This window comes from Pongo abelii, chromosome 10 (genome assembly GCF_028885655.2).
Source record: "Pongo abelii isolate AG06213 chromosome 10, NHGRI_mPonAbe1-v2.0_pri, whole genome shotgun sequence".
Classification (NCBI taxonomy): Eukaryota; Metazoa; Chordata; class Mammalia; order Primates; family Hominidae; genus Pongo; species Pongo abelii.
The window spans coordinates 116,932,135-116,949,251 of record NC_071995.2 but is presented as its reverse complement, the minus strand read 5'-3'; the positions used below and the strand labels follow the sequence as shown (position 1 = coordinate 116,949,251).

Sequence of the window (17,117 nt, the reverse complement as noted above, 5' to 3'; positions counted from 1 at the left end):
CCAGCTACTCCGGAGGCTGAGGCAGGAGAATGGCGTGAGCCTGGGAGGCGGAGCATGCAGCGACAGAGTGAGACTCCATCTCAAAAAACAAACAAACAAACAAAATTCCTGTCAAGAATCTGATGAACAGTTATTTTATTTTATTTTATTTTGAGACGAAGTCTTGCTCTTCTCCCCAGGCTGGAGTGCAATGGCGCGATCTCAGCTCACTGCAACCTCTGCCTCCTGGGTTCAAGCAATTCTCCTGACTCAGCCTCCCAAGTAGCTGGGATTACAGGCGCCTGTCACCACACCCAGCTAATTTTTGTATTTTTAGTAGAGACGAGGTTTCACCACGTCGGCCAGGCTACTCTCGAACTCCTTACCTCAGGTGATCCGCCTGCCTCGGCCTCCCAAAGTGCTGGGATTACAGGCGTGAGCCAACGTGCCCGGCTGATGAACAGTTATTTTAAAATATTTGAGCAAAGAATAAAAAAGGGCTGAGCACGGTGGCTCACACCTGTAATCCCAACACTTTGGCAGGCCAAGGCGGATGGATCACTTGAGGTCAGGAGTTCGAGACCAGCCTGGGTAACATGGTGAAACGCTGTCTTTACTAAAATCACAAAAATTAGCTGGGCATGGTGCTGCACACCTGTAGTCCCAGCTACTCGGGAGGCTGAGGTGGGAGGATCATTTGAGCCTGGTAGTTTGAGGCTGCAGCGAGGTATGATTGTGCTACTGCACTCCAGCCTGGGCAACTGGAGTGAGACCCTATCTCAAAAAAATAAAAAACAGAAAAGTAAAAAAGGCAGAACTGTTCAGCTTCATTGCTCAGTTCACCAGGAGAAACATTTTTTTTTTAAGTGGTTTCAAGAAGATTTCCTCATGGAAGAAGCATTTCAGTAAGGGGGCTGCTGAACAACGGAACTAATGATTTTTTTTTTTTTAATGTTAATATTTATTTTGAGACGGAGTCTCGCTCAGTCGCCCAGGCTGGAGTGCAGTGGCGCGATCTCGGCTCACTGCAACCTCCGCCTGCTGGGTTCAAGCGATTCTCCTGCCTCAGCCTACCCAGTAGCTGGGATTACAGGCGCCCGCCATCATGCCTGGCTAATTGTTGTATTTTTAGTAGAGACAGGGTTTCACCATGTTGGTCAGGCTGGTCTCGAACTCCTGACCCAGGTGATACACCCACCTCGGCCTCCCAAAGTGCTGGGATTACAGGTGTGAGCCACCACGCCCTGCCGCCTTATTATTATTATTAGAAACAGGAAGTTTCTCCTAGGGCTGTTTTATGGATGCCTCTTCCTGAGGATATCAAAGCCGCATTTTCCCCAGGACAGAATGGGATGAGGGCATGGCAGGGAAGAGAGGAGCTTAGCCTGGGAATCTGACTGGGTAGGGGGTGGGAGAACTAAAAGGGGAAAAGCAAAAACAAAACTCTTGAGAAACACGTCCTGGGGACTCCTTGGCGCTCGCTGTCACTGTGTGGTCCCAGCCAGTTCACTGGAGAACCGGAGTCTCGTGGCTGCTTTGGCTGAAAGTCAGGGGATCATCTTTCTCTGGCTCCCTTTTGCAGAGGGTAAGGAAAGGAAGCGATGGCGGCCTTGGCGCCCGCCCTGCGCCCAGGGACACAGACGGGAATCCCTCGAGACGCTCAGCGGGGACTGCCAGGGGGGTCCTGCGTTCTGCAGCTTGGCAACTGCTTCCTCCGGGTTCTGCAGCCTGGTGCCGCGGCGGGGGGGTGGGTGCGTCCTGCGGCAGCTGCAGGGCTCCGTCCCGCCCGCTGTCCCCGCGACTTGGTACTGCTGTCCCGGGCGGAGTGGACTAGGGGAGGGCCCAGCCTCCGCGCCCCGCCCCTGGCCCGGCGGGACCCGGCTCGGCGCGCCCTCGGCAGAAAGCCCTCCTCGCTGGCCAAGGTAGAGGAAGTTGGGCTCCCGCCTGGCTGGGAGGCGGGAGGGAGCCCGCTCCTGTTGTTTTCCGCCGGCGGGAGTGGGCAGGCGGGCGCAGGGGGCGGGGTGCGCCCTCCCTCCCCGGCCAGGGCGCTCGGGAGCGGGGACCCGAGCCTGCAGCCGAGCGCCGCTGCCGGCCCTGGACACTCGGCTCAGCCAAGCATCCTTCTTGGGGGCCGAGAAAGTGGGGCCACTCTGCCGTGCCGAGGACCTGGGAGGAGCCCTCGGTACCCCGGCCTGGGGCCCTGGGGCACACACGTCCAGCCCAGCCCGAGCCTGCGTTTCCTGAGCCGGGATCTGGGGCGAGATGGCCGCAGGCGGCCGTGCGCCCGAGCCCCGCGTCCTCGTCTGCCTCGGGGCGCTCCTGGCCGGCTGGGTCGCCGTAGGTAAGGGGCCGTGATCCGGAGGGAAAAGTTGAGTTTTCCCAGTCAGCGGTGGGGAGGGGACAGCGAGAGACCCAATTCCCTCCGACTCCGCCCGGATCCGTGGTGGCCCCAGCCTAGAAGCTGCCTCAGGAGGGTCTTGGTTTCCTGCTCGCAGCTCGGCCGTCTTTGCAGGAAGGAATTTTCCCGGGCGCCCGGTGCGGGGCGAGATACCCCCAGCCTCCTGGGGTGGGCAGCCGGCGAGGCTGCAGAGGAGCCGAGCCGAGCCGAGGTGCGGGGGCAAAATAAAGAGGCACGTGTGCCGGGAAAGTGTTTTTTTTTTTTAAGCGTCGGATGTAAATTCGCGTTCTGGTATTATTAATACCTGATACGCTGGTGCTCAAACTCGAGACTCCCACTTTATTTTTCTCCTCCCTCTGCCCAAGGTTGAACTCGCCTTACACCTGTAACCGGTGGACTTCCCTACACACCTTTGCAAGTCTTCCTGTGCCGACCAGCGCCTTCAAAGCGGGGTCTTCCGCCTTTACTTTTGGAAAAGCTTTTTATTTTGAAATACTTGGCTGACTTACAAAAGACTTCCCCTCACACTTGACATGATTGACAAAAGGTCTGAAATGCTTCATCTATGGTCTGCTTTGCTACGAAAAAAGAATTGGGGGGTGCTTACAAAAATATATAGAATGTAAAAAGATTGAACTATTTATATATATTTGAATTTAATTCACCAGCATGCCTACTGTGCATGCCTACTGTGTGCTGGGAGTGTGATAAGCTGGGAGGAGGCTCGGGTGCAGGGAGAGGAGATGGAGCCAGGAGGTGGTGAAGTTTGCCAGGATGCAGGCAGAGCGCTACTTTTTGTGTTCCCGGGTCTGCTCCACCCAACTGGTCTCCTCTTGCACGTTTCCGGAGATGCGTTGTAAATTATGCTGGAGCTTCTTAGCAGCAAGTGCCAAAAGTTCCTAATTATTAGGCTCATACAATTTTATTTTATTTATTTATTTATTTTTACCAACCATTTAAAAACAATAACATCTCTAGGTTTCCAGTTTATCTGGAAAAATCTGAAGGTCTGGCAACACGGGGCCTGCTTTCCCAGTTGGAATTGGGCATTTGTCATCCTCTTATCTAGGGCATGTGAGCCTAAATTTGTTCCACCTCTCCCTGTTGTAATATTTGCCCCCCCACCTTCAGTCATGGGTGTTACCTGCTGGCCCTGCAGGCATTTGGCTGAGTAATCACTGTGCTGGGGTGTGTGTGGCGGGGGAGAAGGACAGTTCCCAGTTGGTCATCTCTGGACGTGAAAGGTGGTTGTCAAGTATTCCCATCTCCCCAGCTGTTTGCAGTGTTTCCTGCACGATGAACACCAGGAACCTGGGAAGTGAGAAGAACCCTGGGATGAAGTCATCCTGCTGGAATGACCTGGCTTTCAGGCTGACTGCCACCCGCCCCGTGGGGAACCTATCTCCACTGCTATGGCCAGCTATTTTTTTCGAGCCAGGCTCTTGCTCTGTTGCCCAGGCTGGAGTGCAGTGGCGCAATCACTGCACTGATCCTCCCACCTCGGCCTACAAGTAGCTGGGACTACAGGCGTGCACCACCACGCCTAGCTAATTTCTAAAATTTTTTTGTAGAGATGGTCTCTACAATCGCTTGAGCCCAGGTTGGTCTTAAACTCCTGGACCCAAGCGATCCTCCTGTCTCGGCCTCCCAAAGTGTTGGGATTATGGGTGTGAGCCACCGTGTTGAGCCTTTGCCCAGCTATTTTGATGCCCAGACCTGCTTCCCCTTTGTGTATGGTGCCAGGGGGCTTCCTGAGCTTGGTGTGTTTTTGTTGTGTGTTTGTTTTTTAAGTTGGGAGTTTTTGGGGAAAAAAATTTTTCTCCTGACATTCAATGCCAGACAACTTATATGCATCCACTAGCTACCCTGGATTGTAAATCCTAGGTTATTCTTGGGAAAAGTTGCTTTAAAAAAATTAATAAATGCTTGGGTGTAACTCTTACTCTGTAAATAATAATACATGGGCAGCATCAGGGAGTTTATATTACTCCCTCTTCTGTTCCCTATTGTACATTTAAGGTTGAGGGGCAAGAAGGAACCTCTGGACACCATATGAATGACTTCTAAAATTGTTACTATATTTTATCATTGCATCCTGTCTGGTGCAGGAGACCAGCGTAAAGTGACCTGAGTGACAATCCCACATCTCCCAGTGATTTGCTTGGGACTTTAAGTGAATAACTTAATCTTCCTAAATCTCAGTTTTCTCAACGGTAAAGTGAGAAGGTATAGAACTGCCAGGCAGGAACTACCCCTTCCACGTCTATGTCAGACATCACTAATCAATGACTGTGTTTTTTCCCGCTGAGCCAGGACTCAATCTCATCTTCAACCCAGCCCACAGGGCAGCCACATCTCTGGACTAGATGATCTCCAAGGGCACCTTCAGATACAGTGGTTTAAAAAAGAGTGGAGTAAGCCAAGCCAGGAGAAGTGAAATGTCTTCAAATGGTTTCTTTTGTGATCATGTCATTCTATGCCTTGGAGGAGAAGACAATGTTAGCTCAAGTTCCAAGACTAAAGTTTCACCAGGGCTTTTTTCCAAGCCACTGTTCCTTTATTTCTTTGCCAAGGAGTTAGGCAAGGGACAGGTCTGCAGGTCGCATGAACACATGTTGCATCTGTAACTCTGAAGTTCATCTTCCTTTCCATTGTGGGGGTTGCCACTGGATAATTTGGGTTCCCAGTCCTAATAATTTAAAAAGAATTCTTGGCCAGGTTCGGTGGCTCCCGCCTGTAATTCCAGCAATTTTGGAGGCCAAGGCGGGCAGATCACCTGAGGTCAGGAGTTCAGGACCAGCCTGGCCAACATGGTGAAACCCCGTCTCTACAAAAATACAAAAACTTAGCGGGGCATGATGGCGGTGCCTGTAATCTCAGCTACTCAGAAGACTGAGGCGGGAGAATTGCTAGAACCCGGAGGTAGAGGTTGCAGTGATCCGAGATTACGCCATTGCACTCCAGCCTAGGCAACAGAGCAAGACTTCATCTAAAAATAAATAAATAAATAAATAAATAAAAAGAATGCTTACCTGCTTTTTTTTTTTTTTTGAGACAGAATCTTGCTCTGTTACCCAGGCTGGAATGCAATGGCGCGATCTTGGCTCACTGCAACCTCCGCCTCCTGGGTACAAGCGATTCTCCTGCCTCAGCCTCCTGAATAGGTGGGATTACAGGCGTGTGCCACCACGCCCGGCTAATTTTTTGTATTTTTAGTAGAAATGGGGTTTCACCATGTTAGCCAGGCTGGTCCCAAGCTCCTGATTCTGCCCGCCTCGGCCTCCCAAAGTGCTGGGATTACAGGCGGGAGCCACCACACCCGGCCATTCAGCTAATTTTTGTATTTTTAGTAGATATGAGGTTTCACCATGTTGGCCAGGCTGGTCTCCAACTCCTGACCTCAAGTGATCCACCTGCCTCGGCCTCCCAAAATACTGGGATTACAGGCATGAGCCACCGCCCCCAGCCCTCACCTGCTTTTTAAAGTGATTGTTCAGAAGCATTTCTTGCTGTTTTGGAATCTCTGTCATTAGATGGCATTCTCCACCTTTCAGCACGTGGCTTAGTTTTTAAAATTTGGTGGTTTTTTTTGTTTGTTTTCATCCTGACTTGGGTGAAAAGTCTTTTGGGAATGGTGTGGCCAAAATGGTGAGAGAATCAGAACTTCTGGGGCTCCAGGCTGGCTTCAGATCTTTCAAAGGGAGCCCCTTCTAACCAGACAAGAAGCCAAATACAGATGATGATTACTCTTTCACTTAAATGAGAAGGGTTGCCAGGGGCAAGTGGCAGTTTATTTTTTCTATAACAGCTTTATTCAGATATAATTTACATGCCACAAAATTCACCCTTTTAAAGTGTACCACTCAGGGGATTTTAGTGTAGTCCAAGGTTATACGGCCATCACCACTAATTCATTTTTATCACCCCAACATGTTCTGCCCGTCTTCCTACTCCTGTAGCCTCTTTGTATTGGGTCTTGATTGTGGAGGGGGCTGGACAATTGTGAAACTTCTCAGCAAAATGGGTTGCATTTGCTTGTTACCTAGCGACAGTCTAATGCCCATTAGCACCTGTCAGTCTTTTTTATGAGTCAGGGTTGGCTGGGCGCGGCGGCTCACGCCTGTAATCCCACCACTTTGGGAGCCCGAGGTGGGTCTGAATGGAATGCTTGAGTCCAGGAGTTCGAGACCAGCCTGGGCAACATACTGAGACCCGCCCCCGCCCCCTCCACCTCCCAATCTCTAAAAAAGAAAAAAACAATTATTTACATTAAACAAACAAAAAAAGAGACAGGGTATCTCTGCTGCCCAGGCTGGAGTGCAGTGTCACAATCGTGGCTCACTGCAGCTTTAGTCTCCTGGATTCAAGTGATCCTCCCACCTCAGCCTCCCAAAGCCCTGGGATTACAGGCCTGAGCCGCCACACCCACACCCGGACACCTGTCAGTCTTGAATGGGCGTCAGAATCACCTGGAGGGCTTGCTAAAACACAGATGCTGGGCCAGGTATAATGAATCATTCCTGTAATCCCAGCTCTTTGGGAGGCTGAGTGGGGAGGATTGCTTGAAGTCAGGAGTTCAAGACTGTCCAGGACATCAGAGTGAGACCCCCCCCAACCCCCATCTCTTAAAAAAGAAGTTAAATAATTGCCGATTTGTTAAAAATAAATAAATAAAACACAAAGGGCTGCTGCTCTCCCGCAGTTTCTGATCTAGGTGTTTTGGGGTGAGGCTTGATAATCTGTATTTCTAACATGCTGCGGCTGCTGATCTGGGCTTTTGAACATGCTCCGTTTGCCTGGGAACCCATCCTCACCTTTTCTTGGCTGATTCCTACTTGTCCATCAGATCTCAGTTCGGCTTCCTGGGGGAAGTGTTTCTTGACATTTGCCCTAGTTGGACTTAGGAGCCCTTTCTCTGAGGCCTTATCTTGGTGTTTATCACACTGCATTGTACTTGCCAGTTTATTGTCTCTTTTCTTCACCGGACTGTGAACTCTTGGAGGTTTCTGTGTGTTGTGTCCACAGTGGGATTCCCAGTGCCTTGTCCAAAGTGGGCACACAGTCCCTACTGCCAGCCCATTCTTGCATGGAGCTTCTGAGAGAACTTGAACTCTAGGGCCATTTGAGATGGAGAGAGAGGGAGAGGCAGAGAGAGCAGCGGGACAGTGGAAACAAAGCCAAAGCCCTCTTCTTTCTACCCCTTCTGGATTTCTAGGCAAATAAAGCCACTTGGGTTCTGTATCAATTATTTATTGCCACAGTAATGCTGTATAAGAAACAACCCCAAAATGACAGTAGTGCTTATTACCCACAGGCTTGGGTGGTTGGTTAGGTGGCTCTGCTGATCTGCCTGGGGATCGATGACTAGCCAAAGGCTGATCTAGAATGGGCCAGGCTGGAGCCACTGAGACAGCTTGGGTCTGTACCATGTAGTTTGTTTATTTATTTATTTGAGACAGAGTTTCGCTCTTGTCACCCAGGCTGGAGTACAGTGGCACAATATCGGCTCACTGCAACCTCCGCCTCCTGGGAGGTGGAGTGGGACTCTGTCTCAAAAAAAAAACAAAAACAAAAAAACCTGATTTTAAAAAAAATCCGAATACAGGAGGACTGTCCAAAAAGGGACATTGTTTAGAAATTAAGAAGGGTAGTAACAGCCTGATCTTGCCTTGTACAGGATTGGAGGCTGTTGTCATTGGAGAAGTTCATGAGAATGTTACTCTGCACTGTGGCAACATCTCAGGACTGAGGGGCCGGGTGACCTGGTACCGGAACAACTCGGAGCCTGTCTTCCTTCTCTCGTCCAACTCTAGCCTCCAGCCAGCTGAGCCTCGCTTCTCTCTAGTGGATGCCAGCTCCCTGCACATTGAATCGCTGAGCCTGGGAGATGAGGGAAACTACACCTGCCAGGAGATCCTGAATGTGACTCAGTGGTTCCAAGTGTGGCTGCAGGTGGCCAGTAAGTGGGGCTGGCAGGGACCGGGGCTGGAGAGGTGCTCGGAGCCTTGGAAAGGAGGAGACCATGGTCAGGAATATGGGTTTTGGGTTCAGATGGCCTGGAATTCATTTTGGGCCCTGCCACTTGGAAGCTGAGGGACCTCTCACACCTCTATTTCCTCACCTGTAAAATGGAGATAAAAAGAATTTCTGTGGCTGGGCGCAGTGGCTCATGCCTGTAATCCCAGCACTTTGGCAGGCCAAAGTGGGCGGATCACTTGAAGTCAGGAGTTCGAGACCAGCCTGGCCAACATGGTAAAACCCCATCTCTATTAAAAATACAAAAAATGCCGCCAGGTGCGGTGGCTTACGCCTATAATGCCAGCACTTTGGGAGGCCAAGGCGGGCAGGTCACAAGGTCGAGACATTGAGACCATCCTGGCTAACATGGTGAAACCCCATCTCTATTAAAAATATAAAAAATTAGCTGGGCGTGGCGGCGCACACCTGTAGTCCCAGCTACTTGGGAGGCTGAGGCAGGAGAATTGCTTGAACCTGGGAGGCAGAGGTTGCAGTGAGCCAAGATTGCGCTACTGCACTCCAGCTTGGGCGACAGAGGAAGACTCTGTCTCAGAAAAAAAAAAAAAAAATTATTGCTTCTTAGAATTGCTGTGAAGAATAGATACCAGTTTATAAAGTGCGTTAGGCCAGGCATGGTGGCTCATGCCTGTAATTCCAGCACTTTGGGAGGCCGAGTGGGCAGATCACCCGAAGTCAGGAGTTCAAGACCAGCCTGGCCAACATGGTGAAACCCCATCTCTACTAAAAATACAAAAATTAGCCGGGCATGGTGGTGGGTGCCTGTAGTACCAGCTACTCGGGAGGCTGAGGCAAGAGAATCGGTTAAACCCGGGTGGTGGAGGTTGCAGTGAGCCGAGATCACGCCACTGCACTCCAGCCTGGGTGACAGAACTAGACTCCATCGCAAAAAAAAGAAAAATAAACAAATAAAGTGCTTTAAAAGGCTCCTGGCATATTAATAAGCTTTTATTTTTAGCTTGTTGTTAATATCATCTTTGCTATTAATATCATTTTATTATGTAAAAAAGTTACAGTATATCATAATCAAAGCCAAGTGCAGTGGTGTGGGACTGTAGTCCCAGCTACTCAGGATTGCTTGGGTCCAGGAGCTCCAGGCTGCAATGCACCATAATTGCACCTATGAATAGCCACTGCACTCCAGCCTGGGCAACACAGGGAGACCCTGCCTCTAAAAAAAACATATGGAGTCAAGTCAGACTGCCTGAATTCCAATGCAAAGGCTGTCACTGAGTTCTGTGTCACCTTGAATAAGTAGCTTCATATCTCTGAGCTCCAGTTTTCCTCATTTGTTAATGGGGGATAATACATTGCCTGCTTTGTCAGGTGTAGCGAGCACTCTTATTTATTTTTATTTTATTTTATTTTATTATTATTATTTTTTGAGACGTGGTCTCACTCTGTCGCCCTGGCTGGAGTGCAGTGATGCAATCTCGGCTCACCACAACCTCTGCCTCCTGGGTTCAAGTGATTCTCCTGCCTCAGCCTCCCAAGTAGCTGGGATTACAGGCGCCTGCCACCTCTCCCAGCTAATTTTTGTAGTTTTAGTGGAGACGGGGTTTCACCATGTTGCTCAGGCTGGTCTCGAACTCCTGACCTCGTGATCTGCCCACCTCGGACTCCCAAAGTACTGGGATTACAAGCATGAGCCACCGTGTCCAGCTATAGCGAACACTCTTGTACTACGGTGCTAAGTACAGGGCCTGGCATGAGCCACCTTTCCTATTGCACTTTCCTAAAACAGTCTATCATATCTGCTGAGATACACATATGAATTTACAGCAGGCTGGGTGCCGTGGCTCATGCCTGTAATCCCAGCACTTTGGGAGGCTGAGGTGGGAGAATCATTTGAGCCAAGAGTTTGGGACCAGCTTGGTTAACATAGTGAGACTCCATATTTACAAAAAATTATTAAAAAAAGAATTTAGAGTGCGAGGTTGTAAACTACAGCCTGCTGTTGTATGGCCTGCAGATTATGAATTTTTTTTTTTTTTTTTTTTTTTTTGAGATGGTGTCTCACTCTGTTGCCCAGGCTGGAGTGCAGTGGCGCAATCTCAGCTTACTGCAAGCTCCACCTCCCGGGTTCATGCCATTCTCCTGCCTCAGCCTCCCGAGTAGCTGGGACTGCAGGCGCCCACCACCATGCCTGGCTAATTTTTTTTGTGTGTGTGTGTGTGTGTTTTTAGCAGAGACGGGGTTTCAATTTCACTGTGTTAGCCAGGATGGTCTCGATTTCCTGACCTTGTGATCTGCCTGCCTTGGTCTCCCAAAGTGCTGGGACTACAGGCGTCAGCCACCATGCCCAGCCGATTATGAATATTTTTTATATTTTTAAGTGGTTGAAAAAAAAGGATATTTGTGACATGAAAATCATATGAAAGCCAGGTGCAGTGGGTCACGTCATGTAATCCCAGCACTTTGGGAGGCTGAGGCGGATGGATGACTTGAGCCCAGGAGTTTGAGACCAGCCCTGGCAACATAGCGAGACCCCGTTTCTACAAAAAGTGAAAAAACTAGCTGGGTGTGATGGTGTGTGCCTGTAGTTCCAGCTAATCAGGAGGCTAAGATGGGAGGATTGCTTGAGCCCAGGGAGGTCAAGGCTGCAGTGAGCTATGATCATGCCACTGCACTCCAGCCTGGGTGACAGAACAAGACCCTGTCTCAAAAAAAAAAAAAAAAAAAGAAAATCATATGAAATTCAAATGTTGGTGTTCGTAAATAAAGTTTTATTGGAATATAGCCACATTCATTCATTTACATATTATCTCTATCTTTGTTACTAACTATAGCAGAAGTGAGTGGTTGTGACATAGATCCTATGGGCTTCAAAGCCAAATTTATTTGCTCTCTGGCCCTTTACAGAGAGAGTTTGCTGGTCACTGGATTAGAAGGACATCCATGCTCTAGATTTGGGGCATATAGTTCAGTAGACATCCCCATGAGAGGCCGGGTACAGTGGCTCATGCCCATAATCCTAGCATTTTGGGAGGCTGAGACGGGATGATTGCTTGATCCCAGGAGTCTGAGACCAGCCTGGGCAATGTAGTGAGACCCCATCTCTACCAAAAGTTTAGAAAATAATAATTAGCTGGGCATGGTGTCATGCACCTGTAATCCCAGCTATTCAGGAGGCTGAGTGGGGAGGATTGCTTGAGCTGGGAGACGGAGGTTGCAGTGAGCCAAGATGGTGCCACTGTACTCCATCCTGGGCTACAGAGTGAGATCCTGCCTCAAAATAAAAATAAAAATAAAAATAATAGGCCAGGCGTGGTGGCTCACACCTGTAATCCCAGCACTTTGGGAGGCCGAGGTGGGCGGATCACCCGAGGTCAGGAGTTCAAGACCAGCCTGGCTAACATGGTGAAACCCCGTTTCTACTGAAAATACAAGAAATTAGCCAGGTGTGGTGGTGTGCACCTGTAATCTCAGCTACTTGGGAGGCTGAGGCAAGAGAATCGCTTCAACTTGGGAGACCGAGGTTGCAGTGAGCTGAGATCGTGCCATTGCACTCTAGCCTGGGCAACAAGAGTGAAACTCTGTCTCAAAAAAAAAAAAAGATAATAATAATAAAAAATAGGGAAATACCCATGTGATCACTGTTCTGGATCCAAGATTCCTCATCTGTAAAGTAAAGAACCTACTAATTCCTTTATTCAGCATGGATTCATTGAGAGCTTGATGCCAGACACTGTTCTAGGCACTGGGCCACAGGTGTGAAGAAGGCACACAAGGTCTCTGCCCTTGAGGAGTGAGCAGCCTAGTGGGGCGGACAGATGAGGAACAAGTTAATGTGATTTTTCTGAAACTTTTTTTTTTTTTTTGAGACAGAGTCTCGCTCTGTCGCCCAGGCTGGAGTGCAGTGGTGCAATCTCGGCTCACTGTAAGCTCTGCCTCCCAGGTTCACGCCATTCTCCTGCCCCAGCCTCCCGAGTAGCTGGGACTACAGGCGTCCGCCACCGCGCCCGGCTAATTTTTTGTATTTTTAGTAGACACGGGGTTTCACCGTGGTCTCGATCTCCTGACCTCGTGATCTGCCTGCCTCAGCCTCCCAAAGTGCTGGGATTACAGGCGTGAGCCACCGCATCCGGCCCCTGAAGCATTTTAAATTGGGAGGCCAGAGGGGAGATATTGGAATTAGTGACTTTTGTTTGTTTGTTTGAGACAGAGTCTCCCTCTGTCACCCAGGCTGGAGTGCAGTGGCATGATCTCGGCTCGCTACCACCTCCGCCCCCTGTGTTCAAGCGATTCTCCTGCCTCAGCCTCCCGAGTAACTGGCTTGCACCACCACGCTTGGCCAATTTTTGTATTTTTAGTAGAGAGGGGGTTTTACTATGTTGGCCAGGCTGGTCTTGGACTCCTAACCTCAGGTGATCCACCTGCCTCGGCCTCCCAAAGTGCTGGGATTATAGGCATGAGCCACTGTGCCTGGCTAGGAGTTGCGATTTTATTCTGTGTGCAGGAGAAACTCTGGGAGCTTCCAGCAGGGGTGTGGCACCATTTAATTTGCATGTGGAAAATGTATGTGTTTGGTATCAAGAAGAACTGATGAAATAAAACAGGGAAGCCAATTGGAGGTATACAGAGTCGGTGACCAGACAGGGTGGCGACAGTGGCCTTGGTGAAAATGCACAGGTTTGGAAAATATTTTGGAAGGAGACCAGCAGGACTTGCTGCTGGATCAGAAGTAGAAGGAAAGAGAGGCCTCTAGGACACTTCTTGGTTTTGGGTGATGTTTCTGCCAATTCTCAAAGATTAGGGCATCGTCCATTACAGCAGTGTTTCTGTGTCTGGAGAGGCCATAGATAAATTTCTGGACGATGCCAGGAATGAAGGGGGTGCATTAAAAAATGTCACCCATCTTGGCCCCACTGTTTGGTTCCCACTGTGAGCCTGCGGCCAAGTGCGGGCTGGTCTCCTTTAGTCCACCTGCCCAAAATAATTAGTCATCCCTTCTTGTCCATCTCATCAATGAATAACCTTATCTTTTATCCACAGTGGGGTAAGGTGACATTGCAACTTTTTGTTTATCATCACTCTCTTTAGTTTATGATGACTTGATGAGATACTGATTTGTTAATCATTGGCTAAGTTTATTGGAGGATGGATTAGTTTCATTATTGCCCTGTAGGGAGATAAAGGCAAGGTCTTGTTACAATGAATGTGAAATTGCAACTTTAAAAATGTCACTGAACTCATGGCTGGGCACAGTGGCTCATGCCTGTAATCCCAGCACTTTGGGAGGCTGAGGCAGGTGGATCACTTGAGGTCAGGAGTTTGAGACCAGCCTGGCCAGCATGGTGAAACTCCATCTCTACTAAAAATACAAAACTTAGGTGTGATGATGCACACCTGTGATCCCAGATACGTGGGAGGCTGAGACACAAGAAAAGCTTCAACCGGGGAGGGCGGAGGTTGCAGTGAGCTGAGATGGCACCACTGCACTCCAGCCTGGGTGACAGAACAAGAGTCTGTCTCAAAAAAAAAAAAAAAAGAAAAAGGAATAAAAATGTCACTGAATTCCAGTGGCACTTTGTACTCCCTCCAGAGAAGTCCTGTGCGTGTCTTAGTTACTGTGCTGTGAGTCATAGTATGGAAATTTCTTCACGTGGAAATACATGGGGTCCTTGATTGATGTAGGGCTTGTTTGTGAAAATCAGACACAGATACCCTTTGGTTCAAATACACCAGAGCCCTCTGGGGTTGGTCTCCTGGTTCCCATCTTAGGAGGTCCCTGGGCTAAACAGCAGACCCCTCTCTGCCTCAGGGAACCCTGTGTTGCTTCCCCGACAGTGGCCAGTGGGGAGGGCGTGACATCTCTGATTGGAGTTGGCCCTCATTTTTGTGTAGATTTGGGAAAATAGATTAGGTTTGATTCAGCCTCTCTTTCTGGGATGGCAGTGGTATTGCGGAGTGGTCCAGATGACTGGGTTCAAATCCACGTTCTATTAGCTGTTGTTGTCTGTGTGACCTTGGGAAAGTCCCTTGAACTCCAACGTTAGTTTTATTCTCTGTGAAATCGAGGGTAATGGTGGAACGAGTTACAGATTTGTGGTATGCATTAATGAGATAAACTCATGTAGCCCTCAGCACACTTGAACTGGATCCAGTGGTTAAGCCAGCGATGGGATTCCTGTGGGATAGTCCATCTCAAGTTCTCAACAATCAACCAGTTTATATCTGGGTCCTTTTCTTTTTTTTTGAGACACAGTCTCGCCCTGTCGCCCAGGCTGGAGTGCAATGGTGTAATCTCGGCTCACTGCAGCCTCTGCCTCCCGGGTTCAAGTGATTCTCCTGCCTCAGCCTCCCGAGTAGCTGGGATTACAGGCATGCGCCACCACGCCTGGCTAATTTTTTGTATCTTTAGTAGAGACGGGGTTTCACCATGTTAGCCAGGTTGGTCTCGAACTCCTGACCTCGTGATCCACCCGCCTCGGCCTCCCAAAGTCCTGGGATTACAGGCGTGGGCCACTGTGCCCGGCCTCATCTGTGTCTTTTGAACAGGTCTTGCTGTGGGTTAGGGACTCTTTGTGCTCAGATCTTTTCACTGATGTGGTTGCTAGCTGAGTCACGTTACCTCCTTCTCTCTCTCTTTTTTTTTTTTTTTTTTGAGAGAGGGTCTCACTCTGTCACCCAGGCTGGAGTGCAGTGGTGTGATTTCGGCTCACCACAGCCTTGAATCCCTAGGCTCAAGTGATTTATCTCACCATCCCGAGTAGCTGAGACTAACAGTGTGTGCCACCACACTCGGCTAATTTTTTAGTTTTTTTGTAGAGATAAGGTCTCACTATATTGCCTAGGCTGGTTTTGAACTCCTGGGCTCAAGCAGTCTTCCCTCCTTGGCCTCCCAAAGTGCTGGGCTTACAGATGTGAACCACCTCGCCCAGCCCGCCTCCTTCTCTTAAGGAGAACAATTTGGAAACATTCTAACATGGCCTTGGAATCTAGGGGGAACAATTCCAAGATATGACAGTTTGTTTTCTGCAAGTGGCTGAGGATATGTGAATGGACAGAGATGCTGTAGAAGCATGGAAATGGCAGTAGGGAGGTTGCTAGATTTCTCTCTCCTTACCACCTGGTCCTCTGCTTGTCCATCGGTGGGCATTTGATGTCTCTGTCTTATAGGAGGTCAGGTTTTCTGTAGGCCCGGGGCAATTCAACCTGCCTGGAATGGGCACCCGCAGTGTGATTTCATCACTCATCCCACAAGAAGAGTGTGCACTGCTCCCTGTTAATTGAAAGGTGAGGTTGAAGGATCTTGCCATCGGGATTGGGACTCTGCTTCTAAATGTACAGAAATCCCTTGGTCCAGAGCAGTTAAAGGCTGCCAAGGCCGTTTCTTTCTTTCTTTTTTTTTTTTTTTTTTTTTTTTTTTCAATTTTTAAATTTAGGCCGGGAGTGGTGGCTCACGCCTGTAATCCCAGCGCTTTGGGAGACCAAGGTGGGCAGATCACCTGAGGTCAAAAGTTTGAAACCGCCTTGGCCAACGTAGTGAAACCCCATCTCTATTAAAAATACAAAAAAATTAGCTGGGCGTGGTGACACACGCCTGTAATCCTGGCTACTCAGGAGGCTGAGGTGGGAGAATCACTTGAACCCAGGAAGCGGAGTTTGCAGTGAGCTGAGTTTTCGCCACTGCACTCCAGCCTGAGTGACAGAGTGAGACTCCATCTCAAAAAAATACTTAAGTAAATACATAAATTAATTAAACAAATATTTTTGCAGAGACAGGGCCTCATTATGTTGCTCAGGCTGGTCTTGAACTACCGGGTTCAAGCGATTCTCCCGTGTCAGCCTCCTACAATGGTGAGTTACAGCCATGATCCACCTCACCCGGCCACACAGCTGTTTATTTCATCAGTTGACCCATCCCTGCTACCTCCAAATTGGAGTGGGTATGATATTGGAACAGCCATGTGTGTACCTGCAGATGGGCTGGTCAGATAGGGAAGGTGTCACAGCCCTTCCCATATCCTGGTACACTTTTTTTTTTGAGATGTGGTTTCACTTGGTCACCCACACTGGCATGATCTCGGCTCACGGCAGCCTCCGCCTCCTGGGTTCAAGCTGTTCTCCTGCCTCAGCCTCCCAAGTAGCTGGGATTACAGGCACCAGCTACCACGCCTGAATAATTTTTGTGTTTTCAGTAGAGACAGGGTTTTGTTTTGCCCTATTGCCCAGGGTGGTCTTGAATTCCTGACCTCAAGTGATCCGCCTGCCTCCGCCTCCCAAAGTGCTGGGATTACAGAGGTGAGCCACTGTGCCTGGCTGACTTTGTGCTTTTTTTTTTTTTGAGACACAGTTTCACTCGTTGCCCAGGCTGGAGTGCAATGGTGCAATCTCAGCTCACTACAACCTCTACCTTCCGGGTTCAAGCAGTTCTCCTGCCTCGCCTCCCATGTAGCTGGTATTACACTCATGTGCCATCATGCCTGGCTAATTGTTTGTATTTTTAGAAAAGACAGAGTTTCACCATGTTGGCCAGGCTGGTCTCGAACTCCTGACCTCAGGTGATCCACACGCCTTGGGCTCCCAAAGTGCTGGGATTACAGGCGTGAGCCATCATGCCTGTGCCCGACTTTTTTTTTTTTTTTTTGGAGACGAAGTCTCGCTCTGTTGCCCAGGAGTGGCGTGATCTTGGCTCGCTGCAACCTCTGCCTCCTGAGTTCAAATGATTCTCCTGCCTCAGCCTCCCAAGTAGCTGGGA

General features: G+C 49.3%; 1 protein-coding gene across 4 annotated transcripts in view; it reads left to right on the top strand.

Moving 5' to 3' along the window:
* The first annotated feature begins 1,903 nt into the window (after positions 1-1,903).
* VSIG10 (V-set and immunoglobulin domain containing 10) overlaps positions 1,904-17,117 on the top strand; it is a 38,275-nt gene continuing 23,061 nt past the window's right edge. For 3 of the 4 annotated variants that reach the window (XM_054527677.1, XM_054527678.1, XM_054527676.1), the window contains exons 1-2: positions 1,908-2,320; positions 8,055-8,336. In XM_054527677.1, coding sequence (XP_054383652.1) covers positions 2,242-2,320; positions 8,055-8,336 — 361 coding nt within the window. In that variant the 5' untranslated portion in view covers positions 1,908-2,241. Of the gene's footprint in view, positions 2,321-8,054; positions 8,337-17,117 lie in introns of all 4 variants that reach the window. The other variant, XM_002823836.5, reaches the window with a different exon arrangement.